At 38.2% G+C, this 26296-nt stretch overlaps 1 protein-coding gene across 2 annotated transcripts in view; it reads left to right on the forward strand.

Moving 5' to 3' along the window:
- Positions 1 to 15561, forward strand: part of LOC138102746 (transcription factor RFX3-like) — a 243462-nt gene extending 227901 nt beyond the window's left edge. For both annotated transcript variants that reach the window (XM_069000496.1, XM_069000497.1), the window contains 4 exons: positions 11205 to 11413; positions 12408 to 12561; positions 14611 to 14653; positions 15092 to 15561. In XM_069000496.1, the coding sequence (XP_068856597.1) occupies positions 11205 to 11413; positions 12408 to 12561; positions 14611 to 14653; positions 15092 to 15333 (648 nt within the window). In that variant the 3' untranslated portion in view covers positions 15334 to 15561. The remainder of the gene's footprint in view (positions 1 to 11204; positions 11414 to 12407; positions 12562 to 14610; positions 14654 to 15091) is intronic.
- Positions 15562 to 26296: the final 10735 nt, after the last annotated feature.

Raw genomic sequence — 26296 nt, forward strand, 5'->3', positions numbered from 1 at the left:
GAGGATTTCCCCTTCATTGAGGGGACAGTCCACCAGGTCCTCTCTAACTTTTGTTTGGATGTCAATTATCTCAATGCAATTGTGTTCAATTTCTTTTTCTGATGGGGTCCCATAAAGAAATTGAGCTGGATTTTGGGGTGTACACACAACTAGCCTCAGGTGGTCTGAGTGCATGAGAATGGCTTCATATTTGACTATTCTTGGGTCAGTTAACCACTCTGCAGCCCTGTGAGCTAAAATGGTTTTGATTGAGTGTGGTGTATGCACTGTCAAGTCTCCACCAAAAGTGAGTTTTTGACTCTCCGAGACCAGAACGGCTGCTGCGGCGATGGACTGGATGCAGACGGGCCATCCTCTGGACACTGGATCTAGTAATTTGGAAAGAAAAGCAACTGGCTTCCTGACTCCACCCCACTCCTGGGTCAAGACGCCATAGGCAATTCCCTTCTCCACATTAACAAATAGATCGAAGGGCTTTTCTAGTGAAGGGAGGCTTAAAACAGGTGCTTTTGTTAATTTCTCTTTCAGATTTTGTAATTTCTGTGTGTCTGAATTAGTCCAATTAAAAGGTTCTTCTTCCATTAGTTTTTCATATAAAAATTTGGCAGATTGTGAATACTGATCAATCCACAGTCTGCAGTATCCAAATAGGCCTAACAATTGCCGGATTTCTCGTTTTGAAGTTGGAGGTGGTAGATTTAGGATTCCTTCTACTCTTTCAGCACAGAGGTTTTTTGTGCCATGGCCAATTAGATGTCCCAAATACTTCACCTCCTGTAGCACAAATTGTAATTTAGGTTTTGACACCCTCAGCCCGTGCCTCCCTAGAAAATTCAGTAACTGAATTGTAGCAGTTCTTACCGTAGACTCCTGTTCCCCAGAGAGGAGCAGGTTGTCTACGTACTGAGTTACCTGAATCCCTTCGGGTGGAGAAAAGGAACTTAGCAAATCTTCTAGCGCTTGGCCAAAGAGTGTGGGTGCCTCAGTGTAACCTTGAGGCAGGCGAGTCCAGCGCAGCTGCTGCTTCCGTCCAGTGTCTGGATCCTCCCAGGTAAATGCAAAGATGTCTCTGCAATGAGAATCTAGAGGACATGACCAGAAAGCATCTTTAAGATCAATAACAGAGAACCAGGCATGTGCTGGGGGTACCCGACTCAGGAGTGTATAGGGGTCCTGCACCAGTGGGTACCTGGTTTGGACTCTCTTATTGACCTCACGCAGATCTTGTACAAGCCGGAATGACTTATCTGGTTTCTGGACAGCCAAAATTGGAGTGTTGTAACTGGATTTGCAGGTCTCAAGAATTCCATCTTGTAATAAGTCCATGATAACAGGCTTCAGGCCCTTTCTTTTGTCCTTGGAGAGGGGATATTGTGGTACACGTACTGGCTGGCTATTTGGGAGCAACTCAATTGTTAGAGGTGTGATGTCCATTTTTCCCCGGTTGCCAGGTTTGGCCCACACTACCGGGTCAATGTGTTGCTCATCTACTAAAGATAAAACAAACAATTTAGTGGTCATTTTTCCACCTTGCGGTACCACCCCAACCCTCAGAGGTATTTGGAAGTCACGTCCTAAAAGATTGATCCCAGCTTGAGGTAGGTATAGAACATCCCCTGTATGGGTGCGTCCTTGTATGGAAAAGGTTACATTTTTAATTACAGGAACAGCAAAGCTTTCACCATTAGCACCATATATATCTAATGTATCTTGAGAAATAAAACATCCTGGAGGTGTTTCAGTGACACAGGTTCTTTCAGCACCTGTGTCCACTAAAAACTCCACTTGTTGTCTCTGGGATCCAACTTCTAATTTTATCAAGGGCTCTTTAAGATGTTTTTGCCCCAGAGAATAAAGCCCCTGACCCCTTCAGTTGTTCAAAAGTTGTCCCTCCATTTGGAGGACTCCTTGGTCTCTCTGCTTTTTAAAACAGTACCACTGCCCGTGGCCTGGTTTATTACAGTATGTGCAAATTAACCTCTCAGGTCTTTGAGCAATTGAGGTAGATTGTATATTGCAAGCACAAACCTGTGGCTGTTGCTGAGGGCAAATTTGGGTTTGCTGTTGTGGGATGCCCCTTTGGGAAGTTCTTTGTGTAGGAGGGTTGTGGATTGGAGCACTAGTAGTTATTCATTATTCGGCTTTTAGCCTTCATCCTCTCTTCATCCCTCCTAACAAAGACTTTTTGGGCTTCCTCCAGTAATTCATCTAGTTCCCTCTCTGGCCATTTTTCCAATTTTTCCAATTTTTTCCTGATGTCAGGCCAGGAGTGAAGCACAAAATGTACCTTTAGCATAGTTTTGCCTCCTTCACTGTCTAAATCAATGACAGAATAAAGTTGGATGTTATTCCTTAACCGAGCCATCCAAGCTGTTGGGGACTCATCCTTTTCCTGTTCCCCACAAAATGCCTTTTTCATATTATTAACTCGAGGAACAGCTTCTCTAATCCCTTTTATAATTAAATTTCTGTAGTCTTTCATGTTCCTCCTGCCCTCTTCTGAATTTGGGTTCCATTCAGGGTCTGTCAGTGGTAATTTTTGTTCTCCAATTGGGCCCTGATTAGAATTATTTTCTCTGTCCCAGACTGTCACTCCTGCGGCTCTAATCAGTTTTCGTTCCTCAATGGTGAATAAGGAGTGTAGGATGGATTGTATCTCTCCCCAATTATAAATATTAGGGCCGAGGAATTGATCAAATTGGTCAGCTAACCCAATGGGGTCAGTCATCAGGCTTTTCATTTCTTTTTTAAATTCCCGTACCTCAGATGAAGCTAGAGGTACAACTACATAACCAATTCCTCCTTGAGCATTTCCCATGGGTACCTCCCTAAGAGGTAAAATTTTGGACTCATGGGCAGTGCTAAGGCAGGTGGGACAGTCAGGTGTTTTAAATGATTTCTTTCTAGTGCAAGATGCTGGGCCATCCTGGCTAGAAGAAATCCTTTGTCCGGTTGTCTTTTTGTGAGAGCAGGAAGGAACAGAATTTTCTTTTTCACTTTCTGAGTCCCTTTCGGTTGGGTGGCTTGATGAAGGAAGGACCCTTTCTTGTTCAATTTGGACCCTCCTTTCTGGAGGAGTTACTGGAGGAAGGTAGTCTAGGGGGTCCCACTTTGGTTGATTTAATTTAGGTTTTTGTTTTTCTTTCTGTTTGTGTTCTTCTGCAATGGAAAAAATTTGGTTTGAATTTTTATTAAGTCCAATTGAATTAGATTTAGTTTCCTCTTCCAATTCTATTTTCTTGCCTTGTTCTTCATTTTGTTTTTGCCAATAATTTAACCAAATTTTAGCATAGTCTAATTCATCAGAATGTTTTAGAGCTTTGTAATGTACATAAGAATGCAAAGCCTCACAAAGCCATTTTTCAGAAGACCCATACTTGGGCCATTTGAGCCCATCTTTGTTAATTTTATGTTTTGGCCACTTAAAAACACAGTACCTAATCATTTGGCACTGGTCTTTTTCTTTAGTTAAAAGATTTTCTTCCCACTTTAGGAGCATTTGTCCTAATGGACTCTCTGGGAAGATTTTGTATTTCTTCATTAGGTCGTTCTTTTTGCTATTTGCTTGTCCCATTTTGTTACTGGGAAACAAACAAGTAGCTTGTGCAGAAGAATTTTTTTTTTTTTTAATTAAATAAACCAAAGTATTATATTATATAAAACAATTAGAATATTGTATAAGGAGATATTACAAGATAACCTAGAATCAATACACTATCACAATAAAAAAATACAATGATAATAGATTCATAAGCATAAAATACAATACAACTAATGTAGAGAAAAGTAAGTAGGGATAATAGATATATAAGGGAATTAATGATGGTGAATCTGTGGAAAAATTAAATATGGTAGGCTGGTGAGAAACAAATATGGTGCAAAAAAGAACTTTAATTATAATAAGAATAATTAATGTGTATTTAAATTGTTTAAAGTATAACTGAAATTTAGATAGCTTTATATATATAATACTTAAAACTTAAGAAACAAGAGTTGTCTTTATTAGCAAAGGAGAGATAAATTTAAAATATTTATAATCAAATTAAAGGAAAAAGATTATAATAAATAACACAAACAGTAATTCAAAATATCAAAGTGGTGTTTTATGATTAAAGCAGATAAAGCAAATTACAACTATAATCCAATACCTCAAACACTCCAAACTAACAGGAAGTATAAAGGTGCTAGATAGCACTGACCACAAGAGTGCAGCTAAAACAAGTTATAAACGAATTAAAGGAAAAAGATTATAATGAATAACACAAACACTAATTCAAAATATCAAAGTAGTGTCTTATGATTAATCCAATAACTCAAACACTCCAAACTAACAGGAAGTATAAAGGTGCTAGATAGCACTGACCACAAGAGTGCAGCTAAAACAAGTTCACACATGCACTTAGAACAGCAAAGGGGTGCAGTTCAAATTAAAAGGACACAAAATGGCGGCTGGCCCTGCCTAAACCCCAAATTTCAAAATGGAGGCCGACCACGCGGAAATTCAAAACTTCAAAATGGCGGCCACCCCCACCGAAAAGAAGAAAAGAAGGGGTTTAAAATGAGGTTTCTCCTCAGTCATAGACCCGAGGAGACTGAGACACTAATAAAACTGAATTTGGGGCTGCGCACACCCCTAAAATGTGGAAACCTCTCCCCAGAAAGGCTGATCACCACACTCGATCCTCCCCTCTGTGTCTCTAAAGGGTGATCCCTCGTGGTGCCCTTAAAAATGAACCCTTTCAAGCACACTCACACACACACTGGGGGCGGCCAACCCCCCCCCCCCCCCACACACACTCTCACAAAGGAATTCCACTCGGAGGTTCCCCAAAAACTAATAGCCCTTAAAAAGGGTAAGTCCCTAACTAAAATCCCTTTAAGAAGGGTTCAAGCCTTACCACAAAGTCCTTCTCCACCGGAGGTGTCCTTTCTCCACTGCAGTAATCCTTGTGGGAGCCCAGAAAATCCAAGGGAAAAAAAAACCAAAAAAATTGCAAAAATTCAAAAATAGTAAAATTAACCAAAATACCTGGACTTTTAGGGCAAAAATAGGATCCCGGACGAGTTCCCCAAAAGAGTTGTGAGGAATGAGACAACTCTTAGTAGAAATTAAAACAATTTATTAAAACAGAAAAATTGAAAAATTGCAAAAATTAGCAAAATATAAAAATTTGGGATCCTAGTGGCTCAGGAGGTATGCCCCTGGAGCGCAGGGATTAGAGGTCTTCAGGGTTAGACAGCACTGGACCTCAGGTAGAGAAAAAAAGGGCTTGCAGTGCTAGGCTGGTCAAAAAGAAATATATTTCTAAAGGCCCCTGAGAAGGGGTAGGTTTCTCCAGCACTGAACTCAACTGGAGAGGAAGGGAAAATGAGGAGGGGCGTGTCTTTCTCTTGCACCTTTATAGCTTTTGCTCCGCCCACAGTCCGCCCACAGCCCACCCCTTTGGTTTAAGGTGATTGGTGTTTTCCCTTTGACAGATTATCTCTGTCCACCAATGGCTCACCCTTGTCAGAGGAGTGGTATTAGTTGAGATAAGGGTCATTAAAATTCAGGTTGCTATGGAGCTTACAGGGTAATGGCTGTGGGGGCTGTGCTGTTTGTTGGAACTGGGGTTTTGAAATCTTCTTTGGAACCAAAGTACAAGTAAAAACATAAAAAAATACATCCAACACATCTTAAAACACTTGTAAAAGTATACAGTAAACATAGGAAAGATAACTCTTATGGTGTACAAGTGATTAATGTTTGAAAAGGGATTTTAACTGGGGAACTTTTAAATGGGGATTTTTACTGGGAAGGGCACAAATGAACAGCTTGGAACGAGTGAAAACCAAAATAATAAAACTTGATTTGTGTACCTGGGCTGATGGGTTAATTTTAACATTCAATTTAAAAATATTTAACTCAAAATTAATTAAAGCACTTAATATGCAAAGACCAAGCACTAATAGGGATTTTATGTATGACACTGGCTATTGCCGGAGGTGGAGAGGGGAAGTAGGAGGGGGGAAAGGCAGAGAACGGGTTTGTCTGAGGTGGGTTCGTAGCACGACACATTTTAACCATTAAATGAAATAAAGGAATAAATTTGGAAACAGAGAGGTTTCCTGTGGCTTGAGAGGAATAGAGTTTCTTCCCCACTTTGTCCCAGAATGGATCAGAAAGGACAGAGTCTGTGGTAGCATCAGGAAAATTTCGAGATATCCAATTAGTGAAAGATTTGAGATTTTTCTTAGAAAGAGCACCTTTAGAGAATTTAAAGTCAGATTTTAAGAGAAGGATTAGAAGAAAGGGGTATAGGTCTCTCTCAGATTGGGAAAGGCTGGCTTTAGCTTGCCTATGTCCCATCTTAGTTCCTCCCTCAGCAGAAAAAAGAGAAAAAAACCCAAAAATTACTTTAAGTTGCGCACAAAAAAGAGGAGGAGAGCCCCAAGTTTAAACTTAAAAATCCCATTTTCTGGTGAGGCTGGCTCCTAGAAAGGTCTGCTGGGGGGATGGTCTGGCAGTTCGATCCTCAGGGACTTCAGTCCTAGGTGGGAGATGAGGGTCTCGAACTGTCCCCGTCCAAAAGACCTGCTAAAACATAGGTCTTTCTTCAGAGGATTAGCACACTAAGGGCTGGTTCTGTCTTGGCGTGGTCAAGACGCAGCTCAGGCCAGATCCGGGGTCTGCGGTCCAATGGCTGTTCGGGCGCCAGTTATTACAGCTGGTGATGGGGTCAGTGGCTCTGACCCAGGAAGAGGTGACTGGTCTGGAGAGATGGTCCCAAAAGGAATCGCCTTCCCGAGTCCCAGTGTCTTCCCTCAGCTGCTAGCCAGGAGGGCCCTTGCAGAGACTGTCAGCTCTTTAGTGATTATCAGCTTGTGATTCCAGCTCAGCTCTGCAGGGCAGACTCCAGGCCAAGCCAGACCAGAGAGAGAGACGAGAGGTTCGTGTGGCTGGTTCCGCACGGAAGGTAGCTTTATTGTCGGTCCGTACTCTGGCGAAGGGGAAAGCCAGGGACGAGAGCTCTCTCTGTCACAGGGGCAGAGGCCTAGCTTTTATAGGGATACAGGGGATAGGTAAAGGCCAATGGGTTACAAAGGATCTGCATAGGGTCTCCTAAAGGATTGTGGGTCTGTCTTTTCTCGCCGTGACCAAAGAAGTGGTTGCCTTTCCAGGGAGTCCTGCTGGGAGATTACGAAATCTTTTATCTCAGCAGAGATCCCTCCAGGGCAGGGGCTGGGCATACTCCACAGATATCTTTCATTCATGCCTGTCAAAACCCGTGTCCAGAGACTGACAGAGTCAGCCCTCCTTATTATCGCTTGGTCGATAGCTGGCTCATGTGACAGGGATCCCAAATGCCTTGCTTCAGCACTGTCCAGCATTATATCATCACCTGCAGCATCCCAAATACGGACCATCCAACTTATTATGTGTTCATCAGACCATCGGGTGTAGTCCTTTTTTAGGCTACAAAGGTCCTTTGCGGACATGGACTCAGTAATGGTTTCTGTGCCTGAGTCAGTTGGTGACTTTGAGGTTCCTTCCCCTGCATCATCTTTCACTGGGCAATTGGTATTGCTTGTGTGCTTTTTTCTCGTGACAGGAGCTACTGTCAATGGCTTAGGCTTGCTGTCTGGTTTGGCTGCAGCCTGAGTGACTGGGGTGTCTGCTGATTTAGCTTCCTGCCCCTCTACCTTTACCTGCTGCTCTACAGTACCTAGCAGTGTGTGATGGGCATATGCCAAGGCCCAGCATATTGCAATGAGTCTTTTCTCATTAGAATTGTCATTGTATTTCTCTTTCAGATATTTTCCTACCTCAGCTGGATTCTGAATTTGTTCAGGGTGGAAACTCCAAGCTATTGGGTCAGAGAATTCCTTCAGGGTTTGGCCGATATCCTCCCATTCCCCACACCACTCAGGATTTTCCACATCTGGGTCAGATGTCTCATCAGTCACCCTGGAAATTTGAGCCCTCATTCTAGACAAGCTGCAAACCACATAGAGGAAGCTTACCAGTTAAAATACCAGGAAGGTGGTCTCTTTAACATCCAGGAGAAACTGAACATTCTCAAAAGATAATGTATCAAATTTAAAGGGGAGGGAGATTAAAGGCTGGGAAATGCCGTCTCCTCCTCCTCTAACAAACTGGGTGCAATTACTAATAAACCCCCAAAACAGGCTACTAAAACTAAGACTGGGGTTAGGACGGAGAAACCACATATCATACACACTTTGAACAACTGCCTGTACCTCTGCTAACTTCATATAAATCATTATCACCAAGCACAGCTGTACCGGTTTGGCCAAATTTAGAAATACATCCTCCCACCCCTCCCCCACCAGGTTTGGGAAAAAATAAATTTTCCTCAAAGGAAAGTGAAAGAGATAAAAACTATTTATTTAACAAACACACGGGAAAAGGAAAATAATGATAAATAATAAAAATCTTTCGCTGTGAAGAAAAAACCTGGGAAAGTGTTAGAGTCCTCCCTTTGGTCTTCTCAGAGCAGGGGCTTGGCCCAGGGCCAGGCCCTCTGCGCTCAGTGGAAAGTCCTCCCAATGTGCTCTGATATTGAAGCAGTCCAGTAGAAAAGGGAGAAAATCTGAAATTCCAGGGAAGGAAAAAGTTCAACTCTCAATCTCTCACCAGAGAAAAAGAAACTGAACAACTGGCCAAAAGCTGACCGGGAAGCCGCAAGCTGGGTGCCTCCTCCCTCCCCTGCCACAGCTGGAAAAAAAAGTTGCTATCTCTGTGTGACCTTGAACAAGCTGCAAACTGCTTTGAAAAAATTTTGCTCAGTTTTTCCTTCCCCCTCTCAGGCTCAGTTTAAAGGCATAAAAAGGCACAAAAATTAATTTCTGGGCATAGGGCAGCGATATGGCATACACATCATAAAGTCACCCCAAGACAACAGCAAAATAGAAATCCAGATTCGTGCCCCTGCTCAGCAAAAAGTACGTATCAGGGACAAGATCGGAGCAATCTGTGGATAGGCAAACAGGCCTTGGGACCAGAAAGACATTAGTACATCAAGCCAGAGAAACATTATGAACTCAACCAGCATAGTGACTACTTTACCCCAACACAAAGTAATTAAATTCAAACCAAAATGTAATTAGTACAGATTTTTTCGCTTTTCTTCGAGCCACGTGTTGGGCGCCACTAATTATTTGTGCCAGTTTGGACAAATTTGGGGGAAAATATCCTCTGATAGAAGGCAGGTTACAACCAGCCCTCCCCCACCAGGTTCGGGAAGAAAAAAATTTTCCTCAGAGGAAAGTGAAAGAGATAAAAAACTATTTATTTAACAAACACACAAGAAAAGGATAATAATGCTAAATAATAAAACCTCTCGCTGTGGAGAGAAACCTGGGAAGATTTCAGAGTCCTTCTGTAGGTGTGGTCTCTCTCCTCCTCCTCAGAGCTGGGTCGGTGTGGGCCCACCTCCAGGGCTTTGGTGGAAAATTCTCCTGGTGTGTTCTGATGTTGAAACAGTTCAGAAGAGAAGAAGGGAAAAACCAAAGTCCCAGGACAACAAAGTTCAACTCTCTGTCTCCCTCCCGAGAAAAGGAGCCAAAAGCTGGCTGAAAAGCAAGCAGGGTGCTTCCTCTGCTCTTGCTACTGCAGCAGGAGAACACAGAGGAGTGTGTATCTGTGTCCTTGAACAACTGTTTTGAAAAGTTCTCTTGGTTTTTTCTCTCCCCCCTCTCAGGCTCAGTTTAAAGGCACAGAAAGGCACAAAATTAATTTCTGGGCATAGAGCAGCGATAAGGGATACAACATCATAAAGTCACCCCAAGACAATACAACACCCACGTTAACAGACCAAGCAACATTGTGACCAGTAGCTCTGTACCAGTACAGCAAATGCTTAGATCAAATTTGTTTCCAACCTGCTCTGGGCAGATTTGTTTTTATCTCAATCCTTCATGCTGTGGGCACCAAATAAGGATGTTTTGGTTTAGGAATTGTATTCCCCAGTTTAGTGCTCCTACTCAAAGACCACAGACCATGTGCCACTCGCACACTAACCCTCTCCCCCTGCCATGGGCTGGAGACTAGAATTTGAGGCACAAAAAGGTAAAGATCACGGGTTGAGATAAGAACAAATTACCAAAAAACAGCAAAGAGATAAGAAAACAAACAGTAACAGAAACAATATTAATAACAGAGTGTATAAGATAGGCAAACAGTTCACATGCGATTGCTCACCATGTGGCATCCAGTGGGTTTCTGGTTTTGTTTGTTGCTGCTGCTGTTGTGGCTGTTTGGTTGCCTTGTTATACATATATATGCATACTAGTAAAGAACTGTTATTCCTTTTCCCATATCTTTGCCTGAAAGCCCCTTAATTTCAAGGTTATAATAATTCAGTGGGAAGTGGGTCATATTTTCCATTCCAAGGGAGGTTCCCACCTTCCTTGGCAGACACCCATCTTTCAAACTAAAACAAAAGGGGTTTCATTTTTATATTGTTACTTGTATAAAGGTACATGACCAGATGTTTATTTTGGAACTTTGTGGTCTGGCATATCCATCCACCAGCCAGGCACCTGGGCATGTCAAGCACGAAGCCCCTGTTTTCCTAAAATTGCATATGTTGTTTTGAAAAGGTACATATGTTTAAAGGTTCACACAGTGGCCAACTTTGGTTCAGGCCCCACATAGGGCCTACCACATCACCCCCTGTGCATAGTGTGAAGTAGTATAGAATAACCCCAGCCTTAACCCATCTGGCTGCTGCAAAAATTAACTCTGTCCTGGCCAGAACCAGGACACTCCTTCAAAGCAAAAGTGACCATGGTACTTTGGTTTCTTTGTTCCTCTTTAGTTTTTACTCTCTCAACTTCCATTTGACTGCCCTTTCACTCCTTGTTCCTGCAGTCTCAAGCCTGACAATTCCTGAAATTTTTACTAGAAAAATCATGAATGAGGGAAGTTGAAAATTCTTTAATGAAAATTAATATGGAACATTGCAATGTATTTGTGGATTTCCATTGTATTTTTGTGTGTGTGCTTTATTTGATGCCCATTTTTGTACTTTGGATTCCTCCTCTCATTTTCTTCCAACAAAATTGAGAGAGACATGAAAATAAAAATACTCATTAGTTTGTCTAATAAGTATATTTCATCCTTTTAATTTAATTGTTCAGTCTTTAAGAATAATTTACATTTTGTGTTTTGCTTTCATGTTTGCCATGTTTTATAACAGGAACAGGCTTCCTGGGTGTGTCAGTGTGATGACAATGTGGTTCAAAGACTAGAAACAGATTTCAAGATGACACTTCAGCAGCAGAGCACTCTGGAGCAGTGGGCTGCCTGGCTTGATAATGTAATGGTGCAAGCATTGAAACCATATGAAGGAAGACCCAGCTTTCCTAAAGCAGCGCGGCAATTTCTTTTAAAATGGTCTTTCTACAGGTAGTCTTCTAAATTATTTTAGCTATTTTATTATTTCCTCAATTTTATGCCATAATAATGTTGAAAAAAGTATCAGAAAATAGTTCCCAAGAAATTTAGAGCTTTCCCCCCACCCCCAAAAAGATCAGTGTTCTTAACATTAAACACAGTGCTACGTGCAACTCAGCAGCGGATAAAATTATCCTTGTATATTGTTTTAAAGGCCTTGTGCAAGTGTAATGAGGTTAGAATCTTATCCTGATTTGGAAACATGCTATGAAACATTTTGGATTGAATAGCTATACCGTTTTAAAGTCAATGTTTTAATATTAGTTATTAAAATACCACGGGTTCTATTTTTATAATGTAGGGACAAAAAATTATTTTTTAATATGTAAGAAGAACAAGACAAATGTTCCATGTCATCTGCTACTGTATCAGTTAACATAGTAAAGCTATTTTTTTTCAAAATGGTACCTTATAGCATCTACTTTCTGAGAGTATCATATGGATGTTTACATCCACAATCTGCATTTTTCTATTATAAGGTATACACAAACTTATCTAAATTTTACAATTTTAAAAATCATACCAATTAAAACATTTGAACTAGGAATGGGAGCAAAACAGACACAATATTTTGAAGGACCACTTTGTTTAAAATTAAATAATTTTAATACAATTTTGTTATTTAAAATTTTAACAAAAAACTTCCTTTTGCTAAGTTCAGTCTTTACATGTGCTCACATATTGGTAATTGTGCATACACCAAAAAAAACCCTTCCCCCCTTTTTGAAAATTTAGCTTTTAGTTGTGTAATGTGGTCTCTAACCATGCTTTCAAAAAAGGGGAAAGACAAATAATTGTCTTTCCCAGACATTTCTTTCTGTAGACACCATAAATCAGATGGTTTTGAATAGCATTACTCTATTATTCTTGAAGTGTATATTCCATATGAATAAATTATTAAAGAATTGTGATATTTATTTCATATTTTCCCCCCATATTTAAATAGCTCAATGGTGATTCGAGATTTAACCTTACGCAGTGCTGCTAGCTTTGGTTCTTTTCATCTGATCCGCTTGCTTTACGATGAGTACATGTTTTACTTAGTCGAACATCGTGTTGCTCAGGCAACAGGAGAAACACCTATCGCAGTTATGGGAGAGGTAAGATAATATACAAGACAATGGATTGGTGAATTTAGCTATGCATCTTTGGGGTTTTTTAACATTTCCATAGACCTATGGGATATTTTTTTAATAATATTTGTAATCTGTTGTAGATTAAGTTGTAAATACATTGGCATCTTCAACTTTGGGTTATATACCTTCATTCACGTTTCACACAAATGAAATGAAAGTAGCACAGAAGTACTTGCAGGATTGGGACATGGCATAATTTCATGCCTATATTTCAATGTATTTTGTTTAAAATAAACAGAGCAAAGTATAAATTCAGAATCACTGTGTCTTATATGTGTTCATGGTATTTGCAATCTGAAGTTTTCCTCAGACCTCTTTTTCTTCAGTAGCTCCCCTAACCATTAATTTTGTGTAAGTTGCTTAAGAATTCACATTATCTTAGGAGTTATCATCAAGGGATTGTACTTTTAAAGTTCTAGAAAATGGATGTGGACATACAATAGATAGTTCACCAGACTGAAGCTTGATGCTTTTATACTTGATGATCATTATATCATTCTTAATCTTACTGATAAGTTGTAAGTCACCTTGCATGACTTGATATATCATTCTTTCCTCAGGATATATTTAAATGTATAATTAAATATTATAAAAATATGTACATTTTCATAGAGATTGGAAGTCTTGGTTCAATTTGTAGTTTGATCTGACATGTAAAAAAAAATTACTTTCTGATTAGATACTTGAACTCTGCTATTACATTTATAGCAAAGTATTGCAAAAGTGTAATATTGCTACGTTCTTGTTTTCTTGACATAGTATATGTCAAATGTAATTTTTGTGGTGTACTGTGGGACTTCCTAGAATGTTTTGGTAAACTTAAGACACATATTATCTTAGAGACAAAACATGTAATCTAAAGTTTTGAGAGATGAGAAGGGAACAGGGAAGTTGTAAACATTCATTAAATGCATGGCTTCTTGTGTTTGCATTTAATGACTAGTTGAAATAAAATGGGAAAGACTAAGGCTAGTTTGACAAACACTTGAAGCCATTATGAACTGTCTTTGCAGTTGAGAAAAGCACTGTTTCCTCCTCTCCCATCCCCTTAGATTTGTAGATTGATGCTGGCACAAGTACTCAGACAGTCCTGTGGTTAACGGGATCAGAGAATTAATCCTGTCCAAAATAATCCCTTGGGCTATTTTTCTTGGGTTAGTTCTGTCATATGGTTCTTTGCATGGCCATGTGGAAGACTTAAGGTGAAAGGATGGGTATGGGAGGGTGAGGAGGGAGTATATGTGAGGGAACCTGGAAGGATAGGGCTGCTGCTGCTTATGCTGGTTTAGTGTTCACTGAAGTTTTATCTTTCTGTATTTCTGAAAAGGACTGAATCAGGTATAGTTAGAAATATATTTATTTAAATATTGTACTGCTTTTATTTGAGATTAACTCATCAAATCATGCTCTGCTGCTTCTCATTTAAGAGAAGGGTAAAAGACTCAGACAATGAAAGGGAGGAAAGAAGTTTGATTTTTCACTTGTGAGCAACTTTTCACTTTATTTTTTATAAGTAAACTAGTCAGCATAATATGCTGTAATAACCATCAACCCTATTTTCAGTGGTGCCATTTATTTACCCTACATATAGTTTTGCTACACTATAACTGCCTTTAGTGACACACCATTTCAGGGGAACTTTTAAGCAAACTTTTGGTTAAAATATTGCAGTTTAAAAATGGACACCGGTCATATTTTCCAGCATTCTATATCAGAAATATCTCACTCAAAGCAACAAAGGCCTTGACAGAAGTTACCCTAAAAAACGCAAAAACATGCTTAAGTTTATATCCTATTGTTTTAATTGCTGAGAATATTTTAATTTCCTTAATATGAACACAAATATAATGGAATGGAAAATTAACTGGTATACTATGGATGTGACCGCAGTCAAATGCATGCACTTTCATACTAGCCACAAGCCATTAGAGCATACTACTGGCTTTACCATAGATAATCTATGGTCATGTTTGTGTAGGACTGTGTCCACACTTTTTAATGTTTATTTTGCAGTTTGGTGATTTAAATGCTATATCCCCTGGACATACGGATAAAGGTAAGCACTCTCAAATGTATAATTTTATATAGAACTACTGTGTCTCTTGGAGCAAAACAAGTTCTTTTTTTTTGAAAATATAGTTAAGCAGAATCTAAAGCTGCATCATAGTTTAAATTATGTGAATATTACTATTATATGGGTACAATATGCTATACATTATATATAGTATATAATGATTAGAATATTCTAGGGCCTTAATAGTTAAAATTTTTTAAATGTCTATTATTTACACAAGAAATTTTCAAAATTTAATTGTATATCTTGGTGAGCTGAAGGGGATGGACAGTTGGAAAAAGGAAGATATGATTGGTTGCTACACTTTCCTGTGTTTTCATATTTCATGTTATTTGTAAAATAAAGGCCTTTGTATTCAAATTTTTTCCCTTTGTGCTATTTTTTCTTTTCTTTTTTCTTTTTTTTTTTTTGTGTTTGCAGATGAGGGCAGTGAAGTTGAAAGTGAAATAGAAGAAGAGATGGATGAAAATGGAGAGCCACAAGCCAAGAGGGAGAAAACAGACTTAAACCAAGCATTTCAGGTGGGCTGCTTGCAGCAGCCAGTGCTTGAGAGTGGAATAGAGCAGAGCCTCCTGAACCCAATTCATAATGAGCACACTGTTACAAATACTCAGACTATCAGACAATGCAGTGCTACTGGAAATACATATACTGCAGTCTAATATTGAAGTGCCCCCCCAACTGCATTAGCCTTGTTGATGCTGGACTTAATGGGGGAGGAAGGAGAATAGGTCTAAAAGTTGACTTATCAAATTTTAGCTGTTCTGAACATTACCTTTTATTGGAGTTGTGAAATAAAATGGGTGTATGCATTTTGCCAGATATTTTTAAAAAATTGTAAGCAAAATCATTTTACATTGGTTATTCAATATTGAGGTTTTGTAGTTTCAACTGTCAATGAAGATTTTTGTCAAGCTTTAAATGTTAATGCTTTTGTCCTCTTAAAATTAAAATAACATTTTTTTCATAGTTTAAATATATTTTAATGTTAATTATTTGTCATAATGATTTCATATACATAGGTTTTTAATTAGATGCAAAATATTAAAAGAAATACTTTCTTTGACATACTGGATGCATACTCATTTGACAGTAGATGCATCAAATTTGTTATAAAAGGTGCTTTTCATTGAACAGAACTAGAAGACACTATTTTGATGAAATTGTGAGCATTCAGGGGGTATTTTTATCATAATGTTGGAGGGTTGGGAAGATCTACTGTTTTCTTTCTGTAAGGAAGAAGTGTTTTCACTGCATTTACAAATGCAGAATAAGCGATAGAATTGTAACAATGTGGTAATGTGTACACTGTAGGCACACCTAATTATCTAATCACATGTAAACAATACAAGCTTCCTTTAAAATCAACAGCTCTGGATTATATTTGCATGCCAATTCCTCTGGTTTTGGAGACCACTGATTCTATTTTGAGACCACTGCACAGATACGTCTGGTTGTCAAGTGGTACTGTAGTTAGTAGAAACTAAACCACAAAAGAAGTAACTTGTTTTTTTTTAAATGTACATGCTACTTATGTTGAACTGGACATACAGGAAAACATTCCTTTTGGATGACTTTCTTCTATTCCAGGCCTTTTCCTACTAGTTTAATTTGCTGCTTTCATAAATGATATTTTATAGAATGTAAGAAATGTAGCAACCTGCATAATTTTCTTTTCAAAATGTATTTCCTGATTAATAAAGTTAATTTAATTTTTTACAAAAATTTATTAAGGTAGTGTAACTGGCACACCTCCCTTGTACTTATTCCCAATTGCTTTAAATTTGAATAGGTGGCTATATGGATCATTGCCATTTAAGAATGTACATCAGGGATTGTTGTACCTCGGCTATTACATGGTGCCTTAAACAGAACTGAAGCTAAGATTTAGTATTTTTTGTTATTTTTAATAACTCTTAAAATTTATTCAACAAGGTGTGCCTGTCACTTTCAAATTTCCTAAGTATTAGGGGCAGGTTACATAGTCTTCAAAGAAATAAAGAGGGTTTTATTATTAAGTGATATTTATATCCCTCCTAAAATTGATACTAAAAATATTTTTCTTGTTTCTAGCTGAATTTCACTTTATTACAAATAAAATTTGCTTGGGAACTTGAAAAGCAAAACTAGCTTTAATGCCAACTTCAATGTTGTTAAAGAAAATGGACCATAGTCATAAGAATGGTTATATATTTTAAACTCTTGTCAGATTTTAATTTTAAAAAGTCAGACTAAATAAATAAGCAGGTACATAATGCAGCACATATTTTCAATTTGTATATGTGGTAGGGTGTCAATCTGATGCTAGGTTTTAATGATTACATTTTATAGTGATAGTTTATACGGTCCATATTAATTGGCATTAAATATCTCTGATTTTTTCTGATTATTTTAAGCATTTTCATTATTTTTAAAGCAGACACATGAATTTTCTAGGCTAAAATATTGAAAATAAATTTAAAAAAGCAAAAAAGTAAAGGAAACAAAAGCAATTTTATAGAAAGGACTGCATTAAAAATTAAGGGAGTCTCTTGTTTTATCTAGTGTGACTGTGGATTGACTTTTTTTAAAGTCATATACATCAAATGGGTGAACATCATGTGACATGAACAGTGTATTTTTAGCAAAGAAATTTGTTGCTACAACTTTCAGATGCTCCAAGAATGGTTACAGATCAACTAAGATGGCTTAATACTTTTGGGGGTACAAAATTATTTGTAAATTTCTTAGCAGAATTTGGAGGCCAACCCATACTGCTCCATTCTATGTAGGCACAATTCCTACTTATGTCTGTAGATGTTTTTTGTATCAGCAAAAAGTGCAAATGAGGTTTGTATTAATTTATATCTGAATTCACCTGTGCACTGAATCCTCATAGGTTGTGTTCTCCCAAATATCACTGCATCCTGGGTTTTTTCCCCTTAAAAATCAGCACCCTTCACTAAAAATCCTAAAATCTAACCTATGATAAATATTCACACCCTTTTATTTTGCATTATAATATTTTAAAAAATAAAATATAGTTGATTACTCAGCATTTTTCATTCCTAACGTAGGGTGCCCTATGCTGTACTGATGGTCTGTATTGCCTGGTTTCAAATTTTGTGTTGACAAACCTTAAATATTTTTTATTGGTAGAATGTTGGATTTGTTGTTGCTGAGAGAAAAGTATGGTTGTAACATGTAAATCTAGACTGCTAAGAAGAGGAGGGACCTGAACATCTTTTGAACAGTTCATCACTGTTCATGTAGTGCAAAAAGAAAACAAAATATATGCATACAAAGATAGAATGCATATCATGGATTCTAATAGCAGTTATCAAAACAAATTGGAATTATTCCTGATTCAGATAATTGAATGAAGTTTGTATTTCTATGCTTATCAACTGATTATTCTCTCAAATTTTTATGTAATAATTTTCCCATTTTAACAATTATTTGAAAGAATTAAGTTGCTGTAAGCTGCTGTGCTTTGCTTTTAAATTTACTGCAATTTAGGTCAAACATACACACATAAAACAATTTAAACACTTTTGATATTTGTTAATAGATGGGTATTGTTAATGATTTGAGCACAGAAATATGGATACCTCAGTCCAAATTATGTAGTGTGTAGCATGTGGCTGAATTGCCACTCTGAAGCCTGCTTAACTCTTTTAGAGCTCTAAAGAGCTGTAGCAAGCATCTACTGACTAGATACTACAAGATAAAGGCTCATATCATTTGTGGATTTTACGCAATCTTGATGTGAAATTAAAAAAAATTATTTTAGAGTCGCTTCCCCTATTGGCACAAATTACTTAGTAAATACTGTGGCAGAATGGGTATTGTTGAATTACTTTTTCAAAACATGTGGCCAAATTCCACAAATTTTATATTTATGAAAAGTTTTTGTTACATTTTCATGTTTCTCATTGTAAATCAGTTTTAAAAAAAGTCCCCTCTTTTCAGTTATCTGATTCTGTGTTTTATTATTATACTGTAGCATGCTTTGTGCATCTTTTTTTTTTAATGTTCCGTTAAAAAAAATTAGATAATATTCTTTAAATTATTTACTTGCAAAATTATGATGTACAGCATTTCTGCCTTTAGTTCACAAATGTGCAAAATATTGTGCTGGTGTACTGTCACTGAGGAGTGTATAGCTTTATAAAACATTTCAATTTAAACAGAAGCATTTTTAAATGTCTGAAATACTGCTTCTGTTCAAAATATTTTCCAGGGGGAAGACCTGACCTGATATATTTGTGGTTCTCACCAAATGATATCAGCATTGTTTAGAAAAACATTTATATTAGTTAGCACTACATTGCAATCTAGCTTACTTTATAGAGTGGTTTTACAAAATAAAATAACCTTTTATAGTCATGAAAAAAATGGTGGAAAAGTAACTTTTTAAATAATGTAAGTATTTTTGGTACTTTGTGACAGTTATTTCAGAGTTTAAAACATTCATTTGACAGATCAGTATAAATTTCTGAAAATTACATCCTTGTCTCTGTAGAAAAGGAAAACTATCATGTCTGTGGTTTAAAAATTGGTCAATGAATGGTATTCTAGTATCTTTGCTACTTTGGTGAATAAAAAAAAAAAAACAATACAGGAATAGAAGAATAAATACACAGTGGTTAGTTTTAGCCTTAGAAAAATAATTTAATGTAATGCCTTGCATTAACACTTTGAGCATTGTAAGGATACACTTTTTAGGTAATTTAATTAGACCACTGAAAATATTCTATATATTTAAGTAACTGATTGTCCTGCAGAATTTTTTTTTTTAATTTCGAAATTAAATATTTGCATGCTAGACAGAAATGTTTTTGTTTCAAAAGGCTTAATAGATTTAGGTGAAATTATTCACTGCCATCAATATGTGCTGTATGGTGCAAAACTATTTCTGCTATTTTCTTCTCATAATTGCATAAATATCTGAAGAAATCAAATATTTGACTCTACAGTCATAGGTTGTTTGCTTTAAGATGCCTTTACAATATGGAGGTTTAGAAAAAAATATTTGTACTCTTTTGGAAATATCTTTAGGGTAAAATTAAAATACTTTAATACTGTAAATTAAAATCTTTACAAATAAAACCAAAACTGCTTAGTTAACAAGAGAATGAATTTTACAGAATCCTTGGTATGTTTGCAATCAAATTTTCTGCAGTCTGATAAATAGACAAAAAAGGACATTGCATTCATATTACTTTTAACATTCAGTCACTGTGATATGCACTAATGAAGACAGTGGTACTAGATTCAGCTTCCTCTACAGGGATGCAGTTTGGATAACTCTTATTGAATGTCAGAATTTAGAAAGAAATAAAAACCAAACCCTAGAAATTGCACCTGCCTTCTGCTGTGTTGAAAAGTCCTTTTTTCATACAAGTAGTACTTGCCAGAACAAGGGAACAAGTTCAGAAGTGAGTAGAGAGTTGTTGAAAATTATAGATAGAAATACCACCTTACTGAACTTTTCTACTGGTTCCTTGCAGAAGCAATCAACAACAGTAGGTGCAAATGTATTTTATTCACATCTGAGTGAAAAAAAAGTCTCATTACATTTAGTGGAATTACATTATTAATATAGTTCAAGTAAGTTGTAAAGATTTCTAGTAAATTAATGCAAATTCATGCATAATTAGAATGCAATGCTCAAAGGGATTTAATTTAACAATATTTTATTCATAATTTATTGTAAATGCTCCCCAGTTTGCCTGCCTTGAACATTGCTGCTAGTTAATTTAAATGCTAGCAGACCTAACTTTAATTTACCCATTATACTTAAGAAAAAGTAAAAGCCACTTACAAAGTGACTGCCTAGTTTTTGTTTGAGGAAAATATGCCTCAGTTTGACCATTTAAACTCTCGTGGTTTATTCTGATTTTTTTTCTTTTAAAAAAGAAACTCAGCAGTTAAAATGTTGGGACAGGAAGCCCTGAGTAATTAAAGTTTTTGCAAAAATTGTTCTTGTAAATTGATCAGTAAGCCTGAAATTCACTACAGAGAAAAAAGTCCATAGCAAGACTATGAGCATCAAAATGACCCTCACTTAAATCAGAATCAGGGAAATGCTCTTATGTTCTTAAGTGTTTCCTTGATCATGGTGCAAATGTCTTCAAGAATTTTCAGCACTGGGTGAACTTTACTCTATAATAATAAATATTTTGAAAGACTTAAGTCTGTAGAGGCACAACCTCCCTTGATTGGGGTTCACCAGGGATATAATCCATTATCTTTTGACTTGCTGATAACAAGAGGGTCTTTTTCTTTTAGTGTTTTTTTTTAACACAAAGAATACTAAAGGGTTCCCAAATACATTGTTAAAGTGATTGTTTTGTAGTTAAACATTAAACACCATATTGAAATAACCCAATAAAGCAATTTAAATGTCAAAAAATATAATTATGTGCCAAAGCAAGTTTTTCATCCTCACTAAAAATTTGGATTTCCAGTAATAACCAATGAGGCTATTGAATAAACTTTGAGTGCCTTTCAAACACTTGGGAAATTTTGCCTCAGGTGGTAAACTGTAATTAGGTTAATTCTAGAGCTTGCCAATCAACAATTCTGTCATCATTCAGGGCTTTCTTAGCTTCTAGAAAACTTACTTGGTTCCATTTATTTTCTACTGTATTTTTTTAAGGTGCCCTCATTTAAATTTCACTTAGTAAGTGGCAGTTTACATTATTCAGTACCACAGGCACAGAAATGTAATAACACTAGGAGAAATTGAGTTTTTGTTTTCCTATTTACTGCAGACATTATGTAAATTAAGAAAGCAACTTTTTTTTGTAGAACGTGCATGTGACATACTGTAGTTTTGCAGTTTTTTAATTTCTTGAACACACTTTTTATTATTTAAGGAAAACCTCTTTACAGAATAATTTGATAGGGTTTTTTGTATAATGTGTTTGATTTTGTAAATATGTATTTCCCAATGTGATTTTTTTTTGGTGAGAAATGCTAAATCTTTTAGTATATCATGTCCTCTCAAAATTGGAAGGAGCTAAATAATAGTTTGTGGGCAATTTGTATTGTGTACTGTACAATAACTAGGAAACTTTTATAATTATAAAAATATATATTAACTTTTAGTGTGTTGTTTTTAAAAATAATGACTGGAACATGCTAAAGACAGTAGGATTTTTCTGAATATTTCAGACATGAACTCAGGCTAGTTTTCTTGTGTTTTTCAAAATAAAATTGTGCATTGTCTTCTGAAATAAATTTGTTTTCCTGTTACAAACATTTGACATTTGAATTGTTTTGGGGTTTCTATAACTAAATACTTTAGATTGCAATACTATTGATTTTGGAAGAAAAATTATTTCAACTTTATTTAAATCATAAATGGAAGTTTAGTTCAACCCTGCCGCAGTGCTATAATATAGTTCCTATAGCATACAATATGGTAGAAATGGTGGAAATTCAGGGATGCAAATTACTGTAAGAAGACAACAGAATATGATGGGTTGCACATCAAAATATCATTTTTATTACTTCTGCAAGGTGATTTTTCCACACGACGTTGATATTACAAAGTAAGTCACATTCTATATCAAGTTATTTTAAATATATTTAATTTGCCTCACCTCAGAAAATCACTTCTAATGTGTAAAAACACATATAGTCCACAACAATCTAAACTGGGCCAAAAGCCATCACAAATATAAAGCAAATTATTATTCCACAAAGGAACCGAGACAGTCAAACCTTTATCTCTTTTCGGCACTGTTAATGTTATGCCAAAGAGAGTTGCGGTGTTGACTGGATGCTGTTATTCCTAATCTTGTTTCACATTTCACTAAATATCATGGTATATATTCTTCCCCAATAACTGGATTAGCCTAACAATATTAAAAAAGCGGGTTTGGTTTGTAACCAGGCAGAAACACCAATTTAGTGTAGTGGTTTGGCCCAAAATACTCATTACTGTTTATCTTCTGTGAGATAAGAATTAGGAGAAACGCAAAGCAGGCACCAACTTGAAAAGAGTATAAAGAAGTTTATTAACAGACCTAAAAGAAGAAAAGAAAAAAAATTATACCACCTTCAGAACTCTCCTCCTCCCCCCACCTTCCTCCCTTCTCCCACTAACAATGTAAAAAGACAACCCTTGAGATGTTCAGTCTGTTTACCACTTCCATAATAACCTTGTTCAGTCCATTTAGAAAGAGAAGTCTCTTCTTGCTCATGCTATGAAAACAGTATCACAACGAGACAGCCACCCACTTCCAAATATTGTTCAGTCCATTTAGGAAGAGAAGTCTCTCTGCTCGCGATGTGAGTCCCTTCCCCCGACTTGCAGCTTTTCCCGCAACTGCTTTCGAGGGTCCCCTCTTGAAGTCTTTTGGGGTACAATTTTAAGGTTGAGCCATTCAGAAACAAAAAAACAGAGGCCCTTCTCCTTCCCTGGGAGCAAAGGGTCTTCCTCATCTTCATCGTTAGGACTATCTCTGAGAGCATCTCTAGGAACTGAGGTTTTCTCCTTTCCCATTTGGAGCAAAAGTCCTCATCTGGTTCATCTCTAGGGACTGAGGTTTTCTCCTTTCCCATTTGGAGCAAAAGTCCTCATCTGGTCCATGTCTCCCTGTCCAAACTTCTCATGAAATTACAGCTGCGTCAGCATCTGCTTTTGCTTACGAGTTGAACACTCCACCCCCCATATCTTCATGAAATTACAACGGGATACTCTATCATAGCTTCACAACAGAATTTCAGCTTTAAGCATCTCCTCTTTCTCTTCCCTCAGGTTTCCAGCTCTTCACAGCAATAAAAGGGTTAATCTCACCTCGGCCTTGCAGCTTTGCAGCTGGAATGTTGAATGTTTCTTATTGCAGTGGAGAGGGAGGAGAGCCAAGTGGCTCCAGCTGCCCACGGCATGGCAGTGGGGGGGGGGGTTCCATGGCTGGAACAGGTCCATTGGCTCCAGGATGGCGGTGGCCCAGCCTGGCCTGGCCCAAGCAGGGCCTGGCCAGGCCCGCTGGCCCCCACACGGGCCCCGCAGCCACCTGTCCCAGCACTGGAAATGAGAGAGAGCTTGGGGGGGGAGTTTGTCTATTCTTAAGAGTGGATCCCAGAGGCAGTCACAATTTTAAGTGGCTTAAAGAATTGTCCATATTCAAACTGGCCAGCTGATAGGTTCTATCAGGTCCCAGAGGAAGCTGTAAGCATCCCTTAGCAAGGACATCCCCTCCGGGACTATGCTTGCTAACCTATGACACCCTGGATGGTTCTATCTTAGTTTACAGAATGTGTTCTGCAGAGGACCTTGGGGTCTGGGGCACATTATCCTCTACCTACAAAGCTTCTAAAATGTTTAGTCTTCTAGCTGAAGAAACAAGTCCAAGAATGTAGGCAAAAAGCACTAAGAATATAGAAGTTGTAAAAAGGTATAACAGGGGTATAAAAGAAAAGGCAAAAATCTTCATGGCATCAAAGTTGTTCCATCCCAGATTTGGGAAATTTCCCTTTCCCAAACTCAATGAGGTTCCTGTCGGCAACCCTGCTCTCCACTGTATCATCTGCTCCCCCCAATCTGGTATTGTCTAGAAACTTTCAGAGTGTTCACTCCATCCCATCACCCAAGTCATTAATAAAGATGTTAAACAGTATCAGCCCCAGTATCAGTCCTTGGGAGGCCATTGGCAATCAGTCAATGTTTGGACTTTGTAACACTGATCACAGTGGTGAGCATGATGGTCCAGTCAAATTCCAACACATATTACTGTCTATTCATCCAGTCCATATTTCATAGATTTGGCTACAAAGAAGCTATGAAAGACCATGTCAAAGGCCTTGTTGAAGTCAATGTGATGAAACATAGATTTAGAGGAAACATAAAGATTGTAGTCATAGGCTTGGGATTTCAGTTGTAGGCTTGGGCCCAGTGAGGGTTAATCAAAATAGTTAGGAGAGCTGGACCTGAAATAGAGTTTTATATGTTAGTAACTGATTACCAAATAACTGATGATCTGTCATTTGCATGTTTGTTTAGCTGTGCTTAGAATAAGGAGCAGAAACATTGATAAGTTGGTGTATAGAATAAAGACAATTACCAATTTCCTCCCTTTGTGGGAGCCAGTCCAAAAGTCATGCAAGAGGAAACTTAGAGGTCACTAAAGTAATTAGGATTGTTAAAACTCAGAAAGGCAAAAAGGTCAAAGTGAGGAAGATGAGTTACTTCATCTTCCTTAGGACCACTGACCCAATTCAAGACCACCTACTCAATTCAGAACACACACTACTCATGCTTAATGACATGTAAGCTCATTTCCATACGAAGCGGAGAATGGGAGGTGTTAACACTATGAATATGCATTTGTATTTTGGATATTCATAATATTTGGGAATAAAAGGTATCATGTTTGTATCGGGGCCTGTGTCTTAGGGAGCTATCCCACGCAGAGCCTGGCGCCAAATAAAACATACACTTTCTAACTCTAAACTGTTATAGAGTTTTTGTCCGTCTCAGTTAGATATTGATATTAGATCGATATTCATATTTTGGTAAATCATTTTGGCGACTCTGTTGGGACCCTGCTCTATCTGGCCGTGGGGCCAGGGGTCCGGGGACCTCCCTCGGACACCCGCCCCGCAATTTTGGGGAGAGGGGGCTCCTTGATCCTCTGACACCCCAGGGAGAGACCAGGACCTGCTGGAACCACGGACAAAGAGGTATGTTTTATAAAATTGAAGGGTACCCTAAGGAAGGCAGCTTGTAAGACACAGCGGGACAGACTCCCCCCCCCCCCCCCCCCCCCGCAAGCTCTCTCTCGTTTCCGGCACTGGGACAGGTGGCTGCAGGCCCCATGCGGGGGCCAGCGGGCCCGGCCAGGCCCTGCTTGGGCCAGCGGGCCCGGCCAGGCCCTGCTTGGGCCAGGCCGGGCTGGGCCACGGCCAGCCTGGAGCCATGAGCCTGTTCCAGCCGTGGAACTCCCCCCCTACTGCCTTGCTGTGGGTGTCCAGGGCGGCTCGAACCCCCCCCCCCCCCCGCCTCCACTGCGGCCAAGATTTCAGCAAAGGGGCACCTCTGTCCGGCAGGGGTCAGGTGACCAACAGCGATAAGCCACATTCCAGCTGCAAGGCCGAGGTGAGATTAACCCTTTTATTGCTGTGAAGAGCTGAAAACCTGAGGGAAGAGAGAGAGGAGATGCTTAAAGCTGAAATTCTGTTGTGAAGTTATGATATATCAGAGTATCCCGTTGTAATTTCATGAAGATATGGGGGGTGGAGTGTTCAACTCATAAGCAATAAGCAGATGCTGATGCAGCTGTAATTTCATGAGAAGTTTGGACAGAGAGAGATGAACCAGATGAACCAGATGAGGACTTTTGCTCCAAATGGGAAAGGAGAAAAACCTCAATTCCTAGAGATGCTCCCAGAGATAGTCCTAATGATGAAGATGAGGAAGACCCTTTGCTCCCAGGGAAGGAGAAGAGCCTCTGGTTTTTTTTGTTTCTGAACGGCTCAACCTTAAAATTGTACCCCAAAAGACTTCAAGAGGGGACCCTCGAAAGCAGTTGCGGGAAAAGCTGCAAGTCGGGGGAAGGGACTCACATCGCAAGCAGAGAGACTTCTCTTCCTAAATGGACTGAACAATATTTGGAAGTGGGTGGCTGTCTC

This window comes from Aphelocoma coerulescens (assembly GCF_041296385.1).
Source record: "Aphelocoma coerulescens isolate FSJ_1873_10779 chromosome W unlocalized genomic scaffold, UR_Acoe_1.0 ChrW_unloc_scaf_1, whole genome shotgun sequence".
Lineage (NCBI taxonomy): Eukaryota > Metazoa > Chordata > Aves > Passeriformes > Corvidae > Aphelocoma > Aphelocoma coerulescens.